The following is a 26,154-nucleotide window of genomic DNA, read 5'->3' as shown; positions in this document are numbered from 1 at the left end:
GACAACACAAACCCCTTTCGGTAGGTGTAAATGTTGTCGGGAATGGGCAGGGAAAAGCGTTTAGGGCAGGAATAACACCTCCCTGCCAAGGTCCCGCACCTCCGGCACCCCGCCAAGCCGGCTCCACCCCGCCGCGCCGGGGCCGGGCCGGAGCAGCGCCCGGGCGGGGTCGAGCCGGCCGGAGGAAGAGGAGGGATTTCACCTGCCCAGCCCGGCCCGCCCCTCCAGGTGCGAGGTGGAGCAGGAAGCGGCGGCGGCGGCGGCGCCGGAGGGGACCCGCGCCCGCCCGCCCGCCTCGGCGCCGGGCCCATGAGGGGAGATGGCGGCGGGCCGAGCGCTGGCCGCGCTCCTGGCCGCGCTCCTGGCCGCCTCGGCACAGCTGCTCCCGCGGGAAGGTAGGGACAGGGACAGGGATAGGGGCAGGGATGGGCCGGCTCCCGCCACCCTCGGCTCGGTTCCCCGCACCCCGGCTCCCCATCAGCCCCAGGCGGGGTTCGGCTGCCGTCCCCTCCCCGCCGCCCCTCAGGGCTGCCCGGGCCGGCGGGACCCGCCCGGTGCGCGGCTGAGCCCGGGCTCGCTTGAGGTGGCGGCACCGCAGGCGAGAGACCGGTGACTCTGCCTTTATCTCCGTGTGCTGCTGCTGATTTAATAGCTATTAGTTATTTAAATGGGGCGGGGGTGGTGGGGTGGAATCGCGTCCGTAATGTTTGTGCGGTGGGACATTTCAGTTTCAGCACTTTTTTTGTTCTTTGAAAATGCTAACAAAAAAACTTACTTGGTCTTTACATCCTTGCTTGCTGGAGTATTGATTATGCAAATAACTTCACAAAGTCCTTTCCCCTGGACCCCAGAGGGGCAGCTGAACTCTCTTTAAAGGGCAGAAGCTCCTTGGTCTGTGTTCTGTGTGGGATCGTGCCCGGGTTTTCAGCAGAGAATGGTATTATTTATGTAGAACAACCGGTAAGCCACGGATGCAGGGAAATGGAAAGGTTTATATGCCCAGCCGAGTCAGATGGTTTAATGTTCGCTACCAGCTCTGCATCTTTTGAAATTCCTGGATGCTTGTTGAAATCCCATGTATCTAACCCTGTGTGCGACCCTAAAAGAATTCCAGTTATGAACACAGTTCACAGGGACAGTGTGTGGTGTTTTCCTCAATATCCAAAGCTACTTGATTGCAAAAAATGCCCATCCTCAAGTCTAAACAGTCTGGTTAACTGCTATCTGTAGTCCTTTTAAAGGCTCTTGAAGTGTGAGTCCTTATGTACAAAATAACTGGTGAGTTATTTGAAGTGACTGTAAATTACCTAAAGAGTCTGATGTGAAATTTGTGCCTTTTAAATATTTCTGTTGCCTTTAACTGCACTGGTTCTGCTGACGTGGAGCTCAGGCCATTATTATCATGAACAATACATGCAAAATGTTTCCTTTGAAATTGGGCAGCCCTGGGGGTTAAGTTTCAAGCTGTGCAGTCTTTTAAATAAAATATTTACATTTAGCGTATTGCCTTCGAGTTGGGTGAATAACAGCAATTTGCCTCTCTAAGCCTCTTGAAAGGAAAAAGAAAATAAATGCTGTTTAATAATTGTGCTTTGTTTTCAGGGTAAACAAATATTTAAAACCTTAGATGGCTCAGCACTAGAAGCAGTGGAAGCAGACTGTCCAAGGATTTTAGTTTAATCTAGAGGAATGTAGGAGAAAGAGCTCCCCAACCTCTTTGGCCTTGCTCTTTGGCAAATCCTGAAGTTGCTCTTTAAAGCAAAGTTAGTGACAGAGAAGTCACAGAAAACGCCACTGATAGGCCCAGTGGTTTGTTGCCACTGATGGTGGCCCCTCTTCTTACCTCCTTCCATCCCTTCCTTTCCAACCACAGGCTTCCCCCCGCTGGTCTGTCTCCAAGCACCACCACCACTCCCGTGTGCCAGATCCTCTGTCACCCTCTCAGACTCTCAATGTGGTGCCTTCCTCCTCTTTGAGAAGCTCCAGTCCCCCAGAAAAGAGGTGGCTCAGTCTCAGCTACCGTGGCAGCATGGGTTGGCAGACTGAAGGTTGGGATGGTGCGAGTGGGACATGAGGCAGAGGGGAATGGTGCCTTCCCAGGTTTGTTGGCACGTGAGACCTCCTTCCTTCCGGTGGGAACTGCTGTTGTTATTGCACAACCAAAACTACTGGAACATTTCCCTGAGCAAAGGTTTGTCCCGAAAGCCCAAGACAGCTCAGGTTAAGATTTTCCTCTGCACGCCTGTGTAGTTTGTAATTTTTAAAGAGTTCTTGTTGCTCTGGCGCTGACGTTGGTACTGGCTCTGCTGTTGCTGTGCTTTGGCTGCTTCCCTTTCCTTGGTTGCAGCTTCCTCCCTTTCAGCAAAGCCACGTTTAGGCTGGGTGTGCACGTGGGGTGTGTATGAGGCACGTGTGGCTCCTCCTGGGGAGTGGTGATGCTCTGGTGGGATGGCTTCAGATTTTGGTGTGCCTGTGTCTAAAGCTCTCTTGTTATCCTTGGTGGAGTTCTTTCTCTTGTCACCCCCCTGCTCCACCCTTTCCCAGCAGGTACAGTATTACAGCAGTGTTCCTGTAGGAAGGTGTAGGTGGAGCGTGGCTGGTCACATGGTCCTCGCAGGAGCTTGTGGGTTTTCTTGAGGTGCAGCTTTATGTGTAAAGTAAATTATCAAATGAAAGATTGGCTCTAACTTATAGCTGGAAAACTACAGAAAGAAGTATTTGGTGTGCTGGCTGTGCACAGACGTGGGAGTGTGAACGGAGTATTGCATATCTGACCTTTGAAAATGTGTTTTCCAACTAAAAATGAGTTTCTTTGAGGCACTAATAATGAAGTTAATCAGGCTTCTGTGCTGTCTATGAAACATAAACGTTTCAGGTTTAAAGTATCCTTATGAATGTGATAAAATCTACATATGTATTCTGGGCTTTGTCTTTAAAATGTCATTGTTATAATGAGTGAATTTAGAGATAGTGCCATGTTGATTCTTGCTCTACCCTCCAGTTATCTTTTTCTTGGCAACTGACTGATTTGAGTCACACATCAGTCTTAACATGTAAAGCTGCTTCATTTAATAAAATAAAACCCCCCCGAGCTGTTAGCAGGGTCATTCTGCTGCTCTGACAGAATATAAATGATGGCCGTTTTTGTTCTCCTCTGAAAGTCGGTGGAAACTGGATTATTTCCATTCTGAATCACCATTTGTTCATTCAATTGAGACCTCTCCTTTTAAGACTACAACCAACGTACATGTGTTGTAACTTTTTTTTTTTCTTGCCTCATGCCATTGTCAGTCTGGAGTGCTAATTTTTTATTCTCTAGAAACTAATGTGTTTATAGTAAGTTATTTATAGTTTGTCTCAGTTCTGGTACTACTACCTTAAATTCTCTGCCAGAAAATACCCCCCTTTTTTTTTTTTTAATTCCTCTTTTCACAATTCCAGAACTTTATGTATTTGAAATATTTGTTTTTAAGAGGTGAGCCTTGTCTGTTTGTGTTTTTCTTTCATCTGTAAGTCTGAAGCAATGTAGAGGTGATGGGAAGGCTTGAGTGAGTGTGTGAGGTGGTGGGAATGTGAAAATTTTGAAGGATTGATACACTGAGCTGAATTTATTGTCCATAGCAGCACAAATAACCACCAGTTTGAGTGCCCCCCACTAGAGATCCTCAGTAAGGTTGTTGTCTCTAGAGCTGTGTGAATGAAGTTCCTCCCAGAGCTCTACTCTTGTTCCTGGGCTTACTCATACTCAAAAGTGGAAGTGCCAATAAATAGCAACCACTTGGTTACAAAGTGGCCCACGAGAGAAGAAACGGGATGTGGTGAGCTAGCTCCTGAGCCTGGCTCCTTAGGTGGCTGGTGTCTTTTTTGCCTGGGGTTGTGATTTGATGTGGTGGCTCATCAGCCGAAAATAATTAGGGGAAAGCATGCTGAAAAGGATTATTTCTTGGCACTGATTCAAGGCAAAGGGCTAGTCAAGGGAGAAGCAAGGTGAGAGGATTGGAGGCTGATGAATCTCATGTCCAGAGTGCCACCATGGACCCGTGGCGTGGAGGAAGTTATTTGTTAGCTAGAAGGTTGTCCTCCTCTCATTTTTATTACAATTCTGTCTGTTGTCCTGCTATACTGCAATGAGAGTTTCTAGACAGAAATCCGGGCTTGCTGTATGAAATAAAGGAAGAACCTTTCCCCTGCCTGATATCTGATATCATTTGGGTCAATTGTGCTCAGGCTTGTTAATTGCTTATATGAATTATCTTATCTACAAATAAGGTTGGAATAGAAAAAAAAAGTAGGATAAAACTACTGAAGAATAATCTGACTTCTTGGAATTCTTCACAAATAAATGTTGCCAGGGTTCAGTTTATTAATGTAGCCTTTATCACTTAGCCTAATTGATATTGATACCGGCATATGTTAAATGAAAACCTTTGTGATCCACAACTGCCAAACCCTCAGTCTTAGGCAGAGGCTGAACAACTTTGCACTTAGGGCATTCCAGAAATATTTCAAATTGGAAGTAGCGTGAGGAACCATCCTATGCTGAGAGCAAAGTCAGGATACTTTTGGCTTTACCTGTGTTGACTAAAGCTGTGGGTGACAGGGGCACGGCATATTTGCAGATTAGTGTAGATGATGGCTGAATAGCTCCTTTCACCAGTTTTTCTGTATGGATCCCCACTCTCATTTGCTTTTTTTTGTAATTGCTGATGGCAAAACACGACCTTCTTCAGGTCCTGGGCAGAAGAGCAGTGAGTGTGTGTGGAGTTGTACCCTTTCTTGTTGTGGCCGGGGTGGGATCAGTGGTGGTGCTGGGTTATTCCTGGGGCTATGGGAGAAGCTGGGTGCTGCTCACCACTGCCATGAGTGGAATGTGCCTCTGAGCTAAGCTGGCCAGTAGTTCTCTTACAGCAGCAAAGTCCTCCTGCTCTCTTTGGGTGCTAGGGAGCCCTCTGGATGTTTTCTGGACTTGGTGTCCTTGAAGAGCTCCTAGAAAGACTCAGCTGCAGCAAAGCATGTATTAGCTAGAGAATATGCAGAGAATCATCTTGGATGCGAGTTTGGATCTAAAGGAGCTCTTTTGTTAGACTACTCTTGTAACCTTCTGTTAATTTTTTTAAATCTGCACCTTTAACAATTTCTGTGATTTATAAATCTTTGCCTGACTGGGGGAAAAACTAAAGATACCACTTAACAAGCACTTCCAGCAGTTTTTGGGACAGCATCCAACTCACTGGTGCTGCTCAGGTGTCTCTGTCAAACCTCGGCTCTGGAGAGGACAACACACCCACTGCAGCAGGGGTTGGCTTCTTGGAACCAAACCATTAACCAGCTCCTGAAGAGCAGCTGCTGACTTTTAGTGCTCTCTTAGTAGGATTCAGCCAGTAGGGCCAGGTCACCATCCCTTGATTCGTAAACTTCTCAAATATCTTGCAGATGTTACCATACAGCTTCTTCTTGCTTCACATCTGCTTGTGCCACCAGGGTGTGAAGGAAAGGACGTGGGCTGGGCTGTGCTTAGTACATTGTTGGCTGCTGGCCTTCACAGCCAGAGCACAGCAACATCTTGAGTTTCTGTACTGGCTGGTGACAGAGGCGAGGGTTTGCTGCCTGCAGCTGAGCCTGCCTGGTGTGGGCAGTATTGATGGGACTTCCAGGAAGACCTTCAGCTGAAGAATTGTGCCATAGTGTCTGTAGATATGCATTTCAATGTGGTAGTGAGATCTAGTCTGCCTGTGAGTGCCCAGGCTGCCATTGCTGTGGAAAAAGTGATTTTTTAAAAAAATCTATCTCCTGTACCAGGGTAAAGTCTCTACTTTGCTGTTCTATTGGACACCTTTTAACAACCATCCCCAAGGGTGCGATGGGGCAGCCTGCTTTGAGCTGTGCCTTTTGGTTTCTTGGGGAACAAAGTGAGTGTGGTTACTTGAAGTTGGATCAAACTCTTATTTTGGGAGGTAGGATAATGCTGGCATTTTGGAGTTGGTCCTGGATTTTCTGAGTCCCTGGCTGTGAGACAGAGGGGAGAGCAAGCTTTGAGGAGTGGAAAGAGATTATTTGGAGTTCCTCAGAAGAGATAGACTAAGAGCTGACAGCAGGATGTTTGGTGTGGGAGGGATCCCTGATTGCGAAATGTGCTTTTACACCTTTGTTAACCAGAGCCAAGTCTGAAGAGCTGCTCAGACATGCTCTGAGGTGTTGTCCTCTTGCTGGCTTAAATCAAGGTAGGGATAAAAAACTATGCAAGCAAACACCCCTTTGATCAAGGGAGGCTCCTGCAGGGACCTGTGGGGTGTCAATGTTTCTCCAGCCAGTGTGACATTTTCTCCTCAAGCTGTGCAGACCCAGGTGTGGAACATTTTATACATTGTATGCTGGTGGTCAGCTCATAGGGATTGCTGAGCTCTCCATCTCACCTCTGCAGAAGCAACAACACTTCATATCTGTAAAATAATAATTTTACAGCTGAGAGTCAACAGTGTCTCTTTCCCACTTGTGGTGAAAAAAAGCTTCTTTAAAAAAATCTATTGTATGAGTTATATGAGTGTCTTAATTATCTTCAGAAAGGTTCTAGAGAAAGCTGTGTAAGTACAGAAATATATTGTTGTTGGGGTTTTTCTTCAGTTATTTTAAATCTGAAGGTACTTTATTCCTGTTAGACATTACAAATTAATGAATTAACAACTTTTGAGTAAGCAGCTTTGTTGGCCTGGGGTGCTGACAGATGTTCTCTGGTGAACCGTGCTGGAATGGCTTGTAACATCACTATGCCAGGAGTGTCTGCCCTTCCTCCCTGATGAGGAGTAAAATATGAACCTCTCACCTGCTTTGCATCCCCATCCTGGCTATCAGTTCAAACAATCAGTGATGATTAGGACGCTGTTCTGTGCAGGCTGAGGAATGGGTATTCTCCCCCAGGAGCCCGCTCCTGAGGTGTGGTTGGCATGGCATAATAGCAGTTGGCAGCATCTATCTCTAAGGGTTTACAAGCTTTGCCAGATTTTATCACTGTGATTTTCTGGGTGATTCTCTGAAAGTAATCCTTTCACAAAATATGGACCTCATATCCCAGACAATTGTGGTGGTGGAAGACAGGTCCAAATACGAGGAGATAATCATGTAATGTAGGGAGTAGTTTGCATTTAAATGAAGAAGGGTTGGCTGTAGTTTGTGATGGTGATCTCTTTTGCTGTGCACAGCATTGTTCAGGAGGTGAGAGGAGTCCAAACAGTGTGTGTGTCCCTGACTAACTTTGCTAAGGGCTTGAAGACTATGAAGGCAGTCACCTTATTGGATTACATTGCAGGTGAGACTGGAGGAGTGGATGATGCTTGGGTGCTGCAGTTGAACTGGAGTTGCATTCAAATTGTCCAAGATGTTAGTAAGACGGGTGCAAAACAACTGAGTTGGCAAAGCAGGAAGATGTTTACTCTTTCAAATATTCCTTTATGTGCTTTTGGCCAATTTGAGTGAACTGTGCAGTGAATTGTGATGCAATTCACAATTCACTAGTGTGAATTCAGTGTGGTGAGGTGATGCACCAGCACACCGAGTTACTGTGTTATACCTCTTGCTTCCCACCCTCTTGCCATGACTCTTGCAGCAGATTATGTGTTGTGGAATAACCACAGCAGGCTCTGAGTGTGCCTGCAGGTCAGCATCCCTGCAGGGGCTCGGAAAAGGCAGTGAGCCTCCAGAGAGCCTGCCAGGCTGTAGTGGCAAACAGCATCCCTGTGCTATCCTTGTCCCAAGCTGGTGGCACACCCTGCAGGGAATGAGCCTGTTCTCTGGAGAGGCATGTTGGTTGTGTGGGTTCAGATCCCCCTGGGGCAGAACAGGGGTTTGGATTTCATAATCAGAGCAAGTTGCTGCTACTCGTCTTGTGCAGCAGCCCAGCTCCTCCAGCTCATGAATGGTGGCTGAGTCAGCCCCATCCAGCTGGGTTTCGGGAAAAATGGCTGTCATGGAACAAGCCCGTGATTTAACCGGAGTGGGCAAACTAACAGTGTTTGTGCATAATTCCGGGATAAATTAACATCTGGGATTTCGTTTGAGGTATTGTCTTCTTGGTCTGACTGGGGCTTTTTTGATTGTTTTAATCCAGCCAGTCAAGTCGTGTGGAACAATCCATGGATCCTTATGGGTAAATGACTGCAATAAAATGCAGCTGTCAAGCCAAAACTAGTTGGACTCTGTTCTAGCTCCTGCTTTGTGTAGCAAGGCACTTTACAAAGCCATAAAATTTGCTGTTCTGCCAAGTCCTTTGCTCGTGTATATGTACACATGCTCCATGTGAGTGCTACTGCCCTGACTATTTGCCAGCTGTCTTCTACATTGCACTCCCTCTTGTACAGGAAAAATGCTCTTTTGACATTTATATATACATGTTAAAATTACTATGAGCTTGTCAGATGCAAACACAGTAAATAAATTTAGGCTCCACTCTCTGGAGTGATTGAACTTGTTTTACACTACACAGTTTGCTTCTAACCCCAGTGGAAGAGCTCTGAGCACTAACCTAAAAGTTTGGAAATATCATTGTGTTAAGAAAAAGCTGTTTCTGCAGAGAGGGGCATTACTCTAGTAATAAAAGGGTGCTGTGGTGAGAAAATTCTCATGAAGGCCCATTCTGAAATGAAGATGAGCAGTAGAAAAATCCAGTTGTGGAAGGGAGGGTGTAGATTGAGATTAGGGAAGTTGATGAAATATCCAAGGGTGGCTGGAAAACTAATTGCTTAGAGGAAAAAAGAATAGGGTGAGATCAGCTGTCTGCATCAGCTGTGAACCAGCTCAGGACTGCAGGCTTTACCTCTAGCATCTTCTAGCTGAACAATTCCATTGTTGTATAGACAGAGACGAGATCCAGCTTGGCAATGCTTCCTCATGTTGGTTTGGATATCCTGTGTGTCATCCCTGTGCAGCAGCAGTAAGGCATGGAAATTGCTTCTTTTCAAGAAATGTGTCCAGTTACTGGTAATCCTAATAAAAAGGCATGCAGTGGGAGTCACAGACAAAGACAGATTAGTGTGACTCATGAGGAGACTCACTCGTGTTTATAAAAACTCTCCAATGAAGCTGCTCTTTAGGTAGTCCCTCTGTTATGCAGCTCATGTGTGGCTGTAGTTTGGGGAGTTTTAGCCATTTCTTAATTTATTTTTAATGACTTTGGAGTCACTGCTTATACTTCCTGCATGATTCTTTTATTCTACTTTTTCTATTGGATTTGATAGTCTAATGCAGTTCAGCACATCCCTAGCAGCTGGCTGCTGTTGGCATTGCAGCACCACCCTCTTATTTCTTGGCCAAAATTATTATCTGTGGATTTTCTTCTGTGCAAGCTGTTTATTTATGCACAGAAGGTGCTTGTTCTTATGTGGGCTTCTAGCAGGCAACTTTGCTGGCCTGATTTGGTATAGATCTGCATCCATCTTACCTGCTATATGATACGATATATATATATATATATATATATATATATATATAGATCATTGGAAACACTTCTGTGATTTTGGGCAGGTTCTATTTAGGAAAGCTGAGGAATGGGATAAATCTATGCAGGAAAATGATATTGACCTGACAAATATTTGGTATTCTTGCACAGAGATCAAATGAAGAATGATTATATGGTCATGAAGTCAGCAAGATGAGCAGAAAGAAGGGGAAAAAAGCCCAGGCAGCTAAATTTGGGTGTTTCAGGGGCTGGGGAAGGGGATACTTTGTTTTGACCCTTGTAGGACCCTTTGCTTATTTCCAAGGGTTGAAAATTTCTGTTCTTTGGTTTCAGCTCAGGGTGTGTATTTGTTTTGATTTAAAACTAGTCACGTGCTTAAGGCTATGCTTAAACCTAATCCTCATGACTAAAAATAAGAGCCATGTGCCAGCATGAGGTGGAGGAGGGCTGGCTGTTAGTGGTCCTGGTCTCTGTCCTGCCAGGTTGGCTGTATGGCTGTGCTGTCCCAGGGATGGGGAAAGGAACAGGGATAACTGTTTGACCAGAGAGTTAGAAACAGACTTTTCAGTAATACTTATAAAACTTACAAGGGGAGTATGACAAGTACCTTGTGCAAGGAAAAAAATGGTTTTTGTCCATAGTTATTAATTATTTGAGTTTATGTTATTAACACGTTATATCTGGATGACTTAAACGTCAGAAAAGTTATGAACATCATGGTCAAAGGTGTTTTGTGCACTAAGTGTAGTAAAATGAAACCCCAAGAGAACCCAAAAAGATCCCAGTGATATAAAAAATAGAACTCTGGGCTAGGTTGGAAGCAGTAGTTTCGCTTTCTTTTCTGGAGGCTGCTTCCTCCTGAAGAATGAGGAAGAGCTGCATTGATTGCTTGCTTGGCTTTACTCTCTTCCCCACCCCATGGACATTGCCCCTGCAATTGTCCCCTGTGTGCTTGGAAGGTCATTGTACAGGCAGTTCCCAGGCTACACCATCATCTTTTTTATTTCCTCAGGAAAATCCATATTGAAAACCTCTTTTCTAAGGCACAAACACAAACAAGATGTAAAGCATGCCAGCCATTGGAAGAGGCAGGAGAATGCAGTGTGGGCTCTCAGGTCAGAGAACTGTTCTGTCACTTAAATGCTGTAGGAAAGTTACTCAGTGACCAGGTACTCACTAATGGTATTAGAGGGCTGGTAAACTTGTGGTTAAAAATACATGCTGCAATTTGGTAATCCTCATGGTGTTTGAGATTTTCATTTAAAACCTTTGATCCTGGAGGCAGATAGGTAAGGCAGTTTCAAGGACTTAAGTCTTTTGACTGCAAGATTGTGTAGAAAAGCTAGAAAGGCTGCAAAAAGGCTCAATGCCAGCAAAACTCAGATAAACACATGATGTCTCTGAGTGCTCTGAGTGCTCTGTTCTGCCCTACTCCCCCTAGCAGTGGGGTTTTTGATGCCTGGTGTTGCCAAACCTGGAGCCTCAATGTTTCCAGTGGCAGGGACCAATCATGATGACTGCTCAGTCCCCGGGGCTTTTGCAAAGCCTTGCAGTGAAAATCAGGCCCTGCAAAACCATGAGATTCCTGTAAAAATTAGGAGGTTTTTAAACGTCTCTTCAATAGAACAGATGGGTTTTGTGTGAAATTGAGTCACTAATGCAATAAGCTGCTTTCAGCAGCTGTGATGACTGGAGCTTTGAGCTGGGTATGTTTGCTGAGGGTCTCTGGTGTGCTCGTGTGCCATTAGAAGGCTCTGCTGATCAAGGGCTCCCATGGTGTGTCCAGCCCCGCTCCCCACAACCCCACCGGGTGAGCCCCTGCATGTCTGGGCTCTGATCAGCATCCTTATCACCCCTGCACCAGCAGCAGCTGGTGTGGACCAGACTGGTGCTCCAGGGATGCAGAGCAGTTGGCCAGAGCCTGGAGCATCCTGCAGATGTGTGTGAGCCAGCTGTTCTCCTACACCTTCCTGACATGCTGCCTGGTAATTGGAATGGCTTCAGGGGCTCCCTCAGGGCGCTGCTCTGCTGGGTTTGCCAGCACAAATCTTTTTCTCATTGAGGTTAATGAGAAAGAGGATTCCCAACCTGGCACATGGGCAGAGCTTTGTCATGCAGCCCTGTGTGATGTCCCACTCAAGGCAGATATGTTTTTGAACCAAACTTGGGGTACCTTTATTTTTAGATCTCCTACTATTTTTTTTATATGCATGATTTTTTTCTCATATTCACTAAAAGCTCAAGTACCACATACTGCATACAGTGAGATTCTATCTTCCATACACCAAAATAGGGAATGGAGAACAATGAAAACAAGCAGCAGAAAACTTACCTTCTGTCCTCTTCTCAGATATTCACCTGGGGCTGGGGTATGGTTGACTTCACTGCAAACTTGACTTATTTCAACCAGGGCTGGCCTCATTATATGCTAAGCATCCAACTGAATTAATAACAGTCATCTTGAATGTCCAGTCAGTACTCTCTGGTGTCTTATATTGTGTGTATATTTTTAGAAGACAGCCAGGTTTTAGTCATTTTTTTATAAACTGCTACCCATAAAATAAAAGATTATTCAACAAGCAGTTTATTCAGTGGCTCCAGTATTTCCTGTGAGAGCTGCTCCTGCATCTGGCAGTACTTGAGGATGGGTTGAAGTCTGTGAAGTATTTCCCAAAAGCTGTGAATCAATGATGGTCGTGGCAGAGATGGAGAGGAAGTGTCCAAGCACCCACACTCTGCTTCAGGCCACAAATGCCTTCTGTGCTGGTGAGGGACACTGCACAGACATCCTGTACCTTCAGGGAATGAGTTGTGAAGGGTGGGAGAGGGCCATGACTGCACCTGAAAGTATCTGTTGGTATGTGCTTTTGGTATTGCTGGAATACCTCATCTGGCCTGCAGTAATTGCTGAGGTATACCCACAAATTCATCTGTTACCATTGTCTGTGATTAAAGTTGAAGTTGTTTTTTTGTTTGGCTGCTGAATAAACTTCCTGAATTGAGTCGTGACTTGATGGGTGCCTTCAGAAATGAAGCAGGCTGTGTGATAACAAACTGAAAACAAAAATCAGGAGAACAGCAATTTGAAAGGAATAGCTGAGCTACTTTTTAATTGTGAAATAAATGACACTGGTGAGGCTAAATTGGAGCAGAACTGATTGTGCACAAATTCCTGTATACCTCTCCTGGGCACGTGCAGCAAGCGTATTTTTATGTTGTCTGTGCTGGAAGAGAGGAGGCATTTTCCATTGCTAAAACACCAGAGGCTCCTGAGAAGTGGATGCTAATATTCCTTCGGACACTGTGGGATCTGTGGGGCTGTGTGGAGAGCTTGGTGTTGCTCGTATGTGCTAGTAACAAAACACCTCTGTTGTATGTATTTTTTCTTTCTTAGCTTCCTTTACAATCTCTCTTCATAAAGAGGACAACACCACAGTTATGATTAAACTGAAACCTGTTCTTCCACTGAGCTGTCGAATCCGCATGAAAAATATCTTCATGTCGGAACTCAAGATAAAGCCTGGGGACAATGTGACTTTTACCTTCACCTGTAGTACTCCAGAGAAGTATTTCATCGCAGAAATTCAGAAAAATATTGGTAAGATAGAGATTTTTGATTTTTTTCCCCCAGTGGTAATTTTTCTCCAGTAAAACCACATGCTTTTTTTCCTGCTGCTGTATTAAGGTATCTGCCATAATCTTAGGTAAGAAGAAATCTTTGAGCACTGATAAATAACCTTGAATGACTACTATAACTATGCAAGCTGAAGAAGTCTGTATTGCAGCTGGCAGAATTAATGGTGACTTGGCTGTGTTGGAAACAGCCAGAATGCGGTTTGCTGCATTAATTCCTTACTGCTTTTCCTTTTCCCACAATTTATAAACACATCAAAGAATCTTTTTTGCTCCTTACAAAAGCCTCTGAACATTTATAACACAATATATTATGTATTTGATGAACAGCTTGGGTTTGTCTATAAGGACAACACAAACATTGAAGACCTGCACATGTTTCTTTATTTTTAATGAATGTTATTGAAGTCAAGAAACTGTAAATTCAGAAGTGTAACTAAAGCTTCTTCTGCTTTGAATGTTATCCCTGGTGTATGTACTCTTCAATGGCATGAACACGTGCTACTTCTCAACTAGATCCCAAACTTCATTGGGTATTCAGTCTTTAGTAACATCTTCATTATTTTTGGGGTGGTGTTCAAGAATAATACTCTTCATATTTTGTAATTTTATTCATATGATTCATGCAGATAGTATCACTGTATCTCATATATTTGCAAGACACACTTGTGATATTTCTTCTTTTAAGTCAAAGCCTAGACACAGATTAAAGTTAATTATTTTGAGTGTCAATGAATTGTTTGGATTTTTCAGATAAAAGTTTTCTGGGTTCCCCCCAGAATCCTGCAGTGGCAGTTGTTGTTGTTCATCCAGGCACCAAGGGAACAAAAATACAGTTCATGGCAAGCATTTAAACATTTAAAGATTAATTATTTGCCAGGAACTCTCTGGGGCACACGGGATAAAATGAATTCTCTAGATCTGTGATATCCAGCTCTCTTGACGCTGCATTTGTCCCTTTTGCCCATTCAGACTCTGCCCTGTTCACTAAATACCTTCTAAATTCTTCAGCAAACAAGGCAGAATACTAGGGACAATGAATCCCTCCTATTAGTCAGCCTGACTAAAGCAGGTTTATCCTGTCTGTTCTATGGGCTGGGAGTCCTGTTTGGAGACAGCCTGTGACCATGTTACAGGAGTGTCTTTTAGGGCAAGTAGAGGAAAAAATCAGTGCAACCTAAAAATTGTGCTAATAGGAAGGAAGGGGAAGTATCAAACTTCCCATTTAATGGAATGCTTTCCAGAGTGTATCACAGCTCTTCTCTCTCTGCATTTAGACTGTGTGTCAGGCCCGTGTCCCTTTGGAGATGTTCATCTTTACCCACCGGGGCTACCTCGCCTTAACAGGACTTACATCTGGGACGTGAAGGCAAGTACAAAAGCTGGACTTGAACTAAAATTTTCTACCTCCTGGCTAAGACAGATTGAAGCAGGAGAGACGTGCCCAGACTCCGTTAGCTACAACATCAACAGCTGTATTGATAAGGCCACGGTGAACATTGGCACTTTCTGCAGGAATGGCTCCGTGTCTCGCATCAAGCTGCTGGGAGGAGTTGTCATGTCCCTGCACCTCCCGTGGCACTTGCCTCTCACCACCTCAGGCTTCAACATAGCCAACAGGGCTTCCATAAAACGTGAGTACGGAGTAGTGCAGCTGCCTCCTGCAGATTGCAGCAGAATCCATTTCAACCTTTCTTCACAGCTCTTTCCAGTTTTGGTGCTACTATCCCTAACTCCCTTTCACTTCATCTTTTCTGGAAACTATTGTTGTATGATTTTTAGTTTAGTTAGATGGTGTTCTTCTGAAGTCAAAGCATTTGATATACATTAATAATTTTAAATTTCCTAAGACTTAAACATACCTTCTTTCTTGTTTTTGTGCATTCAGCTAGGTGAGACTAGGTAATATCATTAAAAAGAGCCAGAGAGTTTTTCACTGGTTGCAGTGTGTAGTTGGTCTTGTTTATTTTTTAAAAAGTTTCTCTAACTTCTGGAGCCTCAAACCAATACCTCTCTTCAGGAGAGGAGTGTGGGAAAAGGCGAAGCAGTGCCTGGAAGGCACAGGAGGCTGCATAAATACATTTATCTGTTTCAACCTGCACAGTAACATAAACTGTTGTGTAATAATCTTCCTAAAATACCTGGAATATTATACAGCAATCAGTGGGTTACTTTGTGATCTCATGACAAATCTAGCTCTATACCTGAATTCTAGTGTTGTTGCTATCAGTTATAAAAGAAACCTGGTCCAGGTGCAAGCTTCTAGAACATGAGTGTTTTGTAATTCCTGGCACTTCTCACACTTGCACACCGTCACTGGAGTCCTAGAGTGGGACCATAATCTCTATGTACCCAACTTCACACTGCCAAGAGTCATCCAAGGATAAAGTGTCTTACGCAGCCTGCACAGTTCACATTTGTGTTTTAATATGCCTATTTGAGGCTCTTTGCTGGTGTGCTTTTGTTCAGTTTAGGAGGTTTTTGTAAAGGGAGCTACATGCTGCTATAAAAGCTTGCATCTTTTGTTTCTCAAAACCCAGTGAAGCAGAAGCAGTTATTGGGTTGTGTGTTTGCTCTTGCAAATCCAAATGTAGAAATAGGAATAGGGTCTTGCCTTTGCCAGTAATAAAGGCTTGTCTGTCCATGTGCTTGAAAGGTTAACCTGCTAAACTGCAAATGCAGTATTAATACATTCTTTACCTTTTCTGTAATTGAAGACATAAGAATCAACTCAAATATATGTTTTAGTTTGAGTGTTTGTAATAACCTAACCAGTAGCTGGAGTGGGTGATCTCACTGTCAAAATAAAAATACTCTGCTTCTTGGGTGCTAGATATGCCAGTGTGTCTTCAGTAACTGGAACTTGTTTTATATCTTGGGATTCCCTCCCTGTTTCAGGGTTATGCATCATTGAATCCATTTTGAAGGGGGAGTCTTCAATCACCCTGATGTCCCCAAACTACCCACTGGGCTTTCCAGAAGACGAGCTCATGACGTGGCAGTTTGTGATTCCTCCCAACATGAGAGCAAGCGTGTTCTTCCTCAACTACAGCCTCTCCAACTGCGAAAGGAAGGAGGAGAGGGTGGAGTACTACATCCCCGGCTCCCCCAGCAACCCGGAGGTGTTCAAGCTGAGCGACAGCCAGCCTGCCAATATGGCTGGCAGTTTCAACATGTCCCTGCAGGGCTGTGATCAGGATGCCCAGAACCCAGGCATTCTTCGCCTGCTCTTCCGAGTCGTCGTTCAGCACCCGCAGGTTGATGAGAGTAAGTACCTGCCTGCCTCTTTTGTTGCTTTGGCTTACAGATGTCTGGCCTGAGCACCACAAGGGAGATAAATACTCTTTTTTAGTTTTTTTCCTTGAACTTTGTCCCTGTATACGTTTAAGGAGATTGCCAAGCAATGCTGTGGCCTGTTTCATTGCCCAGGGTACCACTGGCCACCATCCAGCAGTGATGCTGAAATGTGCAATTTGCAATGGAGTATTTAGTGCTGCAGTATTTTTTTACACCGTAACTTCTAAATGGAGACTCCTTTCAGTTTCCAGCACCTGAATCATGTAATTGAAAAATGCCTTTAACAGTTTTGCTTTCAGACACAAGACTCAGCGTTTTAAAAATCATTCTTTAAAGCGTGAACCCAGTTTTTTGTTCCCTGTGTGAGCACTTGCACCTAACAAGGTGAAACCCACTGTCATGGTAGGTAGCAAGATCTGTGGTATTAACTGGTGAATTGAGAGATGTAAAATTGTCTCTGTATTGCTAATGGCATCAATATCCATCTTCCCTTCCTTTCTTCCTTTACGTTTTAATTTTGCTTCCTAGAGGAGGTTGAACATCAAAAAGTGTGGAGAAGTCACATTAAACACAAAAGTTGTCAGTAAGCTATTCCACTAATAATATCCCCTACATATTTGGATGTTCTTTACATTTCTTTCTCTATATTGAGAAAACATTTTTTGTTGTTTTCTGGCCCTAAATTCAGATTGGTTTAGTACAATGACTTGTAATACCAGAGCATTTCTCTAAAAACAGAAATAAAAGGCCTGTGTAGGTAATGAGCCATGGAGTTAGTGACTTAGCCTCTGACTCTGCAGCTCTGACCTCAGTTCAAGGTGAAGGTTAATAATCAAGGTGCACTCACTGCAGAAGAGCAGGTGGAAGAAAGTCAACACTTGACTGCCACTGTGTCAGGAGCTACTTAGAGGCTGTCTAGGTAATTTTAGAGAGAATAAGGTTTGAATGACTTGTGCCCTGAAGTCACATATCCAGAAAGGATCTGTAGCATCTCACGATTACAATTCTTTGTTCTTTGTCTGTCTAGCCTGGCTCTGTTTATGAACAGCAAATCCTCACAGAATTGCTGTTAACAAAATTGCGTTTGCTTACATTTATTGTGTGAGCATCTTGGAAGCTAGACAGAATGAAAACATTATATTCTGTTAATCAGCTTTATCTCCCTTCTTCTTTTGAAAGCAAAAAGAATTTTAATATATTTATGGCCAGTAGACAAGACAATAATCACATAAAAAATTAAAACCAGGTTGTCATTCCGTAAATGAAATGCAAGTAATAAACCGTTTGGATTTAAGAGACAACAGTGGTTTCTCTAGGGATTTTATAGGATTTCATGATTGATTTTGTAGTTATATAAGTTCCATCAAAGATTCAAATTCAGCCCTCAGGTTGCCATCTGCAACATTGCTCTTATTAAAAATGCATTGCTATCTGCATATTCTCAAAGCTTCCCAAACATTTGGGTATTCCACAGCTGTCTGTGGTTCTTGTCATCAAATAGAAGAAAATATGGCTCTTGCCAGTCACAATAACTTCTTGATCTAATTCATCCTGTGTTTAGCTGCTGCAGGAAAAAACATTCTGAAAAATGATAACCTTGCAGTAGGAGTCCTAGGTTACGTGCTTGGTTGTGCCAGTGACTTGGATAATTCCATTTGATCACTTGCCTTTTTGTCTGCCTGATTTCCCACACAGGAGAAAGCTATTTTATTCACCTTTTGTGTATGACTTTGGGATCTGTAGCTAAAGCTAAAACCGGAAAATGAAGATTAGTAATAGAATATGTGTGTATATAGGTACACTATTTTCCCCCCTGTCCTTTGTAGAATCATTGAATGGTTTAGGTTGGAAAGAGCCTTAAAGATCATCCAGTTCCAAACTGCCCTGCCATGGGCAGGGACACCTCCACTGGGCCTGCTTGCTTTTTTTAACATCAAAGAGAGGTGCCTTAGTAACAGCACCAGGATGTTGCCTGGATCCAAAATCTGTCTTTCCACATGACAGTCAATCTTTATGAGCTACACTTGCATTTTTTTTCCTCTTTCTTTCTATTTTCTCCTTCCAGATGTTCCAAGTATTTGCTGTAACAGCTGCTTATATAATGGGGTGAGAAGAGGTGAAGGAAGTTCTGCTTCACACTGTGCTTCTTGGCTGTAATTGCTCTGGGGTGTTTTTTGTTGCAGATGTCACCCATTTGGTCGACCTGAGCAAGGAGAGGAACATGACTGTGACAATACACTTGGAAGGGTGGCTCAGCCACATCCCTCTCATGTCTGAACCTGTGTGCCTGATCTGCAAGGATCCTCGCACCTGCGACCGCGTCTTGACTTTAACCTCTGGTGCCGTCTACAGGATCTCCTTTCTGTGCAAGGACTTGTCCCGGCTGAGGATCACGGCTGAAAAAGTCATAGGTACTACAAAAGTGCCTTAATGCTGTTTCTTAGGGAGTGCTTTTGCTTGTTTTTCCCCAAGGGTCAGCCAAACTTGATCCCTTGCTTTGGCTTTAAATGGAGTGAGGTTGGAAACCGGGCTTGGCCAGCTGGGAGATGGGTACAATGAACCTAGAGGTGACTTGTTCAGTACATCATTCTGCCTTTAAGAATAGAAACTGCCTAGCTATTCCTAGAAGAGAAGAGATAGAAGTCACCTAAGTCACTGCAAATTATGGAAACAGAGCCAGAGACCCATAAATCTGCCCATGAAAATGCAGGACCAAGGTTGCCATCAGGAGTGCATCTTGTTCTCCATGCATGTCCCCTTGATGTAGGATTTCCCCAAATGCTTTCAACTACAGGTAGAAAAGAGATTTGAAGTATCCGTGCCTTGATTTGTCTGCAGCAGTGCCCCAGTCCGCAGGTATATCTTGAGTGAGGGCCTTTGAATGTGTTTCTGTTTCTTTGGTGTCCTGCACCTATAAAGAAAGCTCTTTAAATACAGTCAATACACATTTGGATAAAGGTTATTAAGAGAGGATATTTTCTTAGGTGGATGCTTATCTGGGTCTGTAATGCAAACCTGACAGTACTCTGTGTGTGCCCAGGTATTTCCTGTGCAAGAAATACCCAGCCCTTGGGATTTTGTGTTTGTTTTTGCAGGCTGTATGGATATTCGTTGGTGTCAGAAGAAGATCTATTCCCTTTCAGTGCCCAAGGCTATTACCCGATTGCCAATTCGACTACATAAGTTTATTTGGAGGCTCTTGGCCACTGATATGATCAACATAGAAATTATGTCTCCGTCCTTGAAACTTCAGCAACACGTCTCAGAGCAGAGGTGCAACATGAGCTACAGTTACAACATTGTTAGTGCCACCCCGGAGACAGAGCTGAATGTTGGTGTGTTCTGTCCCGGTGGATCTATTGAAAAGATTCAGATGAGGAATAATATCACCATATCCTTAAAAACATTTGGTAAAGGATTCATCAATGAGTCAATCCCTCAGGATCTGAAAATGTCTTTCGTGCCGCATATTAAAGGTAAGGTAGTAGATTTTGTACTACTTTGTTGTACAGTGATAGCTCTCTCAATAGGCTCATAAAAGCACATATAGATAAACAGAAATTAGGAGTTCAATCCTTTATCAATGGCTCTAGGACTAGACTCTAGAATCCTTTATCTGAACCAGAGATGTGGTTTATTTTGGGAACAGAGAAGGAGCTTTGTATTCCAGGTAGTGGATAGTTGATTGTGGCAAATTCTGCAGGTATGTCTGTGTTTATTGTGATAACACTGATGTGGGAAAAGACAATAATTATCAAACCTAAGTTTTCTTTTCTTCTTTCCCTTTTGCTACAGATGAGTGCATATTCACTGTGAGTCCAGATCCAAAAGCTAAAGTTTACTTGCAGACTCCCAACTGGCCTTACGGCTTACCTCCCTATGTTTCCATATCCTGGCTGATCGCTGTGCCCAGCAAGCAGACTGCCCGCCTCGGGTTCTCCAAGGACCGCATGGGCATTGCCTGTGAGACGGGCCGTGCCTACGTCAACATCAAGGAGGAGACTCTGGGAGCAGAGGAGATCGTGCGCCGCGAGGACGAGCTCCTGCCCCAGCCCCGAAACATGCTCCACAACTTCTGGGTGAACGTCTCCAACTGCAGACCCGTGGATAAGACGCAGCTGACCTTGCAGTTCTGGGTGACTTTGGCTGACAAGCAGATAGGTGAGTGCTCTAAGGTTGTGGTGGTTTGTTTTCTGCTTGTTTCCTTGCTTTCCCTTGAGGTAACAGCAATGGATGTAGGCAGTTTGTGAGATTCCTGCCTTTGGAAAAGTCTGTCCCTCAAAAACTTCAAGGGTTTCAGCTGGGTATTTCTAGGAGCTGGGGAGGAAGGAGGGGTTTGAATGTGGTATGGTTTTTGGGGGGGCAGGAAGTGTATTTCTGGGTTTTCTTTCGTTGACACAAGAAATGGCAAGGATCAAGGTAGTAAGACTAGATTTCATTTAAAAAATTAATTTAGCATTTTTAATTGGAGATAACAGACAGAATATATAATAAGATGATGTTTTTCCCTTCCAGGGTCACAGACCTAGTGAACAACTTGGGATTTGATTATGCAAACTTATTCATACAAGTAATCCTCACTTCATGTTAGCAGTTCAATTAGTCTCAGTGTTCATATGAGCAAGAAATCCTCCCTAGGACAGGTCTGACCATTTAGTGGAGATTGGGCCCTGACTGCTAGCAGCAAATTCTGTTGTTCTCTTTCATCTCCCTGAAACATAAACTGTTTAAAAAAAAAAAAAAAAAAGAGAGGGCATTTTTATGGTAGGCTTTACTTATGTAAATTTGCTTCACATTTGCACTTTCTAATTTTTCTTTTTTTTTTTTTTTCAATCTGTGCTGCTTTTGAAACTTGCAGCATTTTTCTTTGCTATGCATGGACTTCCCTAATCAATTTCATGACTCCTAGAAAACCCCAGGTCAACACAACCTGTATATTTCAGAGGAAAGGATGGTTTTGAGGGGAATCTGTGGAAATACCACTGTTTCTTCTTTTGACTCCTTCTCTGTTTCTTTCTGTGCTTTCATCTCTTCCTTGCCTATTCAGCCAGAGACGTGTGAGATGCTGTAGGTAAGTTTAGCAGTGCATGAGCTGTATCACAAACTCTTGCAGGTGGGTGGGTTGTTTGGGCTTTTTGGTTGTCCTCCACTGCCAACAGCAGGAGTTTGTTGTTGCTTGGCCTCCAGTCTCTTGGAAATGGCTTGTGTTGCCCTGTGGCAAGCATGGCTTAGGAACTCCTGCTCTGCCAGAAGCTGCTATGCTTAGAAGCTCTTAAAGGGGTTCAAACCCAGACAGATTTTAGGAGAAAGCTGGGTGTTCCTTCTTTTGCTCAGTGTCCTTGTTCCTTGTCTGTTTGCAGACCTCGGAATCATACTTGCTGTGGTGGCTGGGGCTGGAGTTCTCACAGTGATTGGACTGACTGTATGCTGTGTTAAGAAGAAGTAAGTTCATAATTCAGCAGGTATAACTGCAGTTCAAGAGGGCATTTTGGGAGAGCTGCTGGGCCCTCTCTTTCATGTGTTGATATCCTTTGAACCAGGGTCTAAAGCATGAGGATGGCACAGTGGAAGTAGTGTTGACCCCAGGAATGCTTCTTTACTCTAAATTGACTAACTTCAAGAGCAGAGCAGCATTCCTGCAGTCACATTACTTCAACCTGCAGAGCACTGCTCGCCTTGGCCTCAAGTGCAGGCTTTTGGGTGTAGTGTGAGTCAGGTGTTGCTTGGACCTCCTCAGCAGTCCCTGCAACATGAAATCCCAATGAATGTGGCTGTTGCACGCATGACTCCACTCAAGTCTTTGTTCAAACAAGCTGTGAACTCATGCAGATGAACTAAGAGTTTTCTTTCATCCACACAGCCTCCAGCAACTCCTGGAGTTTGCACATCAAGTGGGAGCAATTTTCTGTGAGATGAGCCCTTGGGGAGAGAAGTGGGTTGTGCAAAACTTACCTGCATGGCATTACTCATACGAGCAGAGTCTGAAGTCATTGATAGCCTGGGCTTTCTGATACATGTGTGCTCAGTGCTGTCAAAGTGGTTGGGTCCTGATGCTGTAGAGCTGGAATGAATTTATGCAATATGGTGACTAGTGCAGTTAGGAGCACATTTTCCTGCAGGAAAGACTTCACAAATATAGTCTTAAAAGTCTTCTGTTCAGCCTTTGTTCTTTCCAATTTAGGGGGCAGTCAGTCAGGAAAGCATAATTAAGAAAAATTCATTTGACTTTCATTTTGACCCAGTATCTTGTCTTCAGTAACACAGCCTTGTTTTTGTGAGGATCTAATGGTCTCTGGGTCTTACTAATGCCAGTGGATGTTGTGGGGCTTGGTACAAGTGCACAGCCAGAACCCCAGTGCTTGGGAGACCATTGGAGTTAATCTTGCAGGGTCAGCAGAGCAGCAGTGGGTAACCAAATAGCATGAAGTAGTTTTCTGCTCTGTTAAAAAAACAATGTCTAGGCTCAATAATTATTTCTCCAAAAATTGCAAAAAGCTTTTAATTCAGGTAGGCTGCCTGATGCTGTGTAGTTGGGATGAGTGAATAAAAGCTGTTGTTACTGAATTCCAACACGCCAGATGTATTGTTTTTGACCTGTTAACAACTTCATCTCTGTAACAGGAAGAAGAAAACCCAGAATCCCATGGTGGGAGTGTACAATGATAACGTGAATACCCAGATGCCTGGAAAAAAGGGCTTATTCAGAAAAGAGAGGCAAAACAATGAGTCTCATGTCTATGCAGTTATTGATGATGCTGTGGTCTATGGACACTTGCTGAAGGAGTCCAATGGCTCAGTCTCTCCAGAAGTCGATGTCTACCGGCCTTTTGATGGACCCGTTGGTAGCTTGCCACCTTCTCCACCTCCATTCTCCTTCAGAAAAGACATTAAACGCTCTTCTAACACCGAGGAGGAGCCTCTGTCCCTGGCAGACACAGACCAAGACACTTACACGTTTGCTCATCAGAAGTCGGGGCAGTCAGAGGACAATGGAGATGCAAATAAAAAGGATAAGGGAGATACAAGCGTGCCCTTGCTGGAAAATAAGGAATGAGATGGTTTAGTGGAGTAATTTCATGCCAGGTATAGCAGTTTCCTGTGGAAACACAGGTGTAAGGACAGTGGCCTAGGAGAAAAACATACTGAAGAGTAGTGTTATTTTTAACTAAGTTTTTATCTTGTTTTGTTTCATGTATGTGTTTTCAGTTGTTTTTTGTCCTTTTTTTTTAATTTCAGCTGTTGATAGCTTTCAGTTTTAAAGTGAACACCTAGCAAACTCAGTACCAGTCAGGACTCTCCAAGACTGGTTGTGAAACAGGTGCCAAAGGTGTGCTTCTGCTTTTTATTATATGGGCATCAGGAAAGTTAATTCCTAACCACCAGCTTAAAACTGGCCACTGGTAGTGGGGGGAGTGTTCTGTCCTCCTCTCACAAGCCATTATTTGTCTGAATGTGGGTTGGTGACTCCTAGCAGATGCAGACTGCATCACTGTCTCAGGGCAGCTCCAGGTTGCACACGTCCAGGCAATCTGCCAATATCTGACCAAAGGTGGGACACCGTCCTTTCCATCACTTGCAGCTTGAAAATCCATCAGATTTAACATGCCAGTGGCTGGGTGAGTGTAGTGAAAGACCATGTATGCTGCCTGGAAGAGCTCTGTGCCTGTAAATCAGTGTGATCACTTGAGCTTGGGCTCTTCTCTTTCAGAAAATAAGTTATGGGCTTTCTCTTAAGTTTTAGCTGATGTTGTTATACTTGGATTCCACCATGTGAGCTTACACCAAAGACTCTTTTATTTGCTCTTTGACAAAAATAATTTCAAAAATCTAAACCAATTTGTGGTTCTGTTCAGGTGCCTGTGACATTCACATTTTACTAATACCTTGCACTTCTGGTTGAAGTGAGAGTAAGGATTCAATAAAGAAATAATGATGTGGTCATTCAGGTGTTTACCAGTGCTTTTCACTTCACCTGTTACTAAGTTTTAAAATACAGGGTAAAGAAAATTGTTTACAGCACCTCGTGTCTCTGAATTGCAAAGAATGAATCCACAAGAAAAGCCTAGATATTTTAATTTTTTGTTGTTGTATCAGTCTGAATTTATTTAGCAACCATGTTGTTATGATGATGGGGACAATTTTTGACTTCTGGCAGAACTTGCACTTCAGTTGTCCAGCTGTCCCTGAAAGGTATCTCTTGAAATCAGATCTCATTTTAAGTGCTGTAGTTAGCATGCCGCTCAGTTTCTGTGCCTTTGCCAACATGAGGGCCAGATTCCTTTGTGCCAATGAAGTTGCCTTTTATATACAAACATCTGCCTTGTCCAGGTGTGCAGTTTGCTGAGGGTGTTTGTAATTTTGTGTGCAGCACTAGACTCGACAACGGGAGAATTTCTCTCCAAAAACCTTGCCATGACTGTTTCTGGCCTAGTGATACACAGAGGTGACATGAAGCTTTTAGATAAGTGTTGCATGCAATGATGCTAAACATTATAATATTTAAAATTAAAATGCCTTTATTAGAAACCTTGCTGTTTACATTAAGTAAAAATGTGGATTTCTTCCTGTGTTAACTATGCTGGCATTGCTGATTGGCTATTTGGTCAAGTGTGTGTATTTAACAGTGTGTTACTACTGCTTGGACCTCTACACAATTCAGTGTAATGTCATACCTGACACAGTTTTCTGTAGCACATATCAAAACACGTGCCAGCTAAAAGTGCCTTTAATTGTTCCAGGTATCTTCCTGCTCATTTTTATCACTTTCAGTAGAGAAATGTGTATCCCTAGATCTCTGGCTACTCACTGGGATCATATATTTCAAAGTGTAGTGAATAATTTTGATGTCATTTGAAAACTTAAAAAGATTTCTGCAATACTGGTATCACCTTTTCTCAGGTAACTGAATTGCCAAAAACTATTTTATCAAAGTAGTCCAGTTGTGCATTTGTCTGATCAATGTTCCCCACTTCTGTTTTATTGAATAGTCTGTAAAAGAAATCCAAGGCTTTCTCATTCCTCTAGCTCAACTTCTTCAATTCCTTAGATGAAATTTTTAGTTCATGTTCCTTGTAACCAACAAGAAGAAAACATAATGGAGGTTGGGCTTTTGTTCACAGCCTCTTGATCCTTGAGAATATGATTCTTGTTGACTGATACTTCTATGTGTTCTAACTCGGCTTTTCACATGACACTATAAACCTTAGTTTGCAGATGTCCCCAGTCTAAGGTTGACCTTCACTATGCTTATTTGGTGTGTTTAAAGAAAGAGCTCAGACACAGATTTCAGTTTGTTTGACATTAAGAGAAAGTTGTGACTCTAATATTTTTTTTATTAAATAAATAAATAATAATGCTACTGCCAACTGGAGTAACTAATGTATCTCCTTTTTGTGTGTGTGTGTGAACTCAGGCTGAAGTATTTTCATGTCTGCCTGTTGGTAGCTGTGCCATCACTGTGGACAATAGAAAGGGTTTTCTAGGGAACTTGGTTTCCTGGGATAATAAACTGCTCTCTGTGCATGTCCTAATTCTTGCATAGCCAGTGATACGCTGTTAATTGCTGCTTTTAAAGGCATGTGTTCAGATCACTGAGGAGAAGGGTTGTAAAATATTTGTAGATTTCATATAAAAATAAACAGTTCAGTGGCTTCTCAGTAGGGCTGAGATGTTTGTAATTTATTTATGTCAATCTGACACATAAAATTTAATTCGAAATTAATTTCTTTTCAGGGATAATAGCACATTTTATGAACAGTCCTTCAGCCCAGCAGTGA

General features: G+C 43.4%; 1 protein-coding gene across 3 annotated transcripts; it reads left to right on the top strand.

Moving 5' to 3' along the window:
• Nucleotide 1: 1 nt before the first annotated feature.
• On the top strand, nucleotides 2-25,743 carry CDCP1 (CUB domain containing protein 1). Of its 3 annotated transcripts, none has more exons than XM_064417432.1 (9): nucleotides 2-20; nucleotides 12,843-13,046; nucleotides 14,359-14,715; nucleotides 15,980-16,348; nucleotides 18,562-18,789; nucleotides 19,474-19,854; nucleotides 20,174-20,539; nucleotides 21,739-21,820; nucleotides 23,000-25,743. In XM_064417432.1, exons 2-9 carry the CDS (start codon nucleotides 12,887-12,889, stop codon nucleotides 23,430-23,432), a joined length of 2,376 nt encoding a protein of 791 aa, XP_064273502.1. In that variant the 5' UTR covers nucleotides 2-20; nucleotides 12,843-12,886; the 3' UTR covers nucleotides 23,433-25,743. The 3 variants fall into 3 exon arrangements, with proteins under 3 accessions (XP_064273502.1, XP_064273493.1, XP_064273498.1); XM_064417423.1 differs by lacking the exon at nucleotides 2-20 and adding an exon at nucleotides 239-395; XM_064417428.1 differs by lacking the exon at nucleotides 2-20 and adding an exon at nucleotides 10,503-10,563.
• Nucleotides 25,744-26,154: the final 411 nt, after the last annotated feature.

Source organism: Passer domesticus, chromosome 1, assembly GCF_036417665.1.
Source record: "Passer domesticus isolate bPasDom1 chromosome 1, bPasDom1.hap1, whole genome shotgun sequence".
Classification (NCBI taxonomy): Eukaryota; Metazoa; Chordata; class Aves; order Passeriformes; family Passeridae; genus Passer; species Passer domesticus.
Note: the sequence above shows the minus strand (reverse complement) of the source record. Positions and strands in the feature narration are given on the sequence as shown.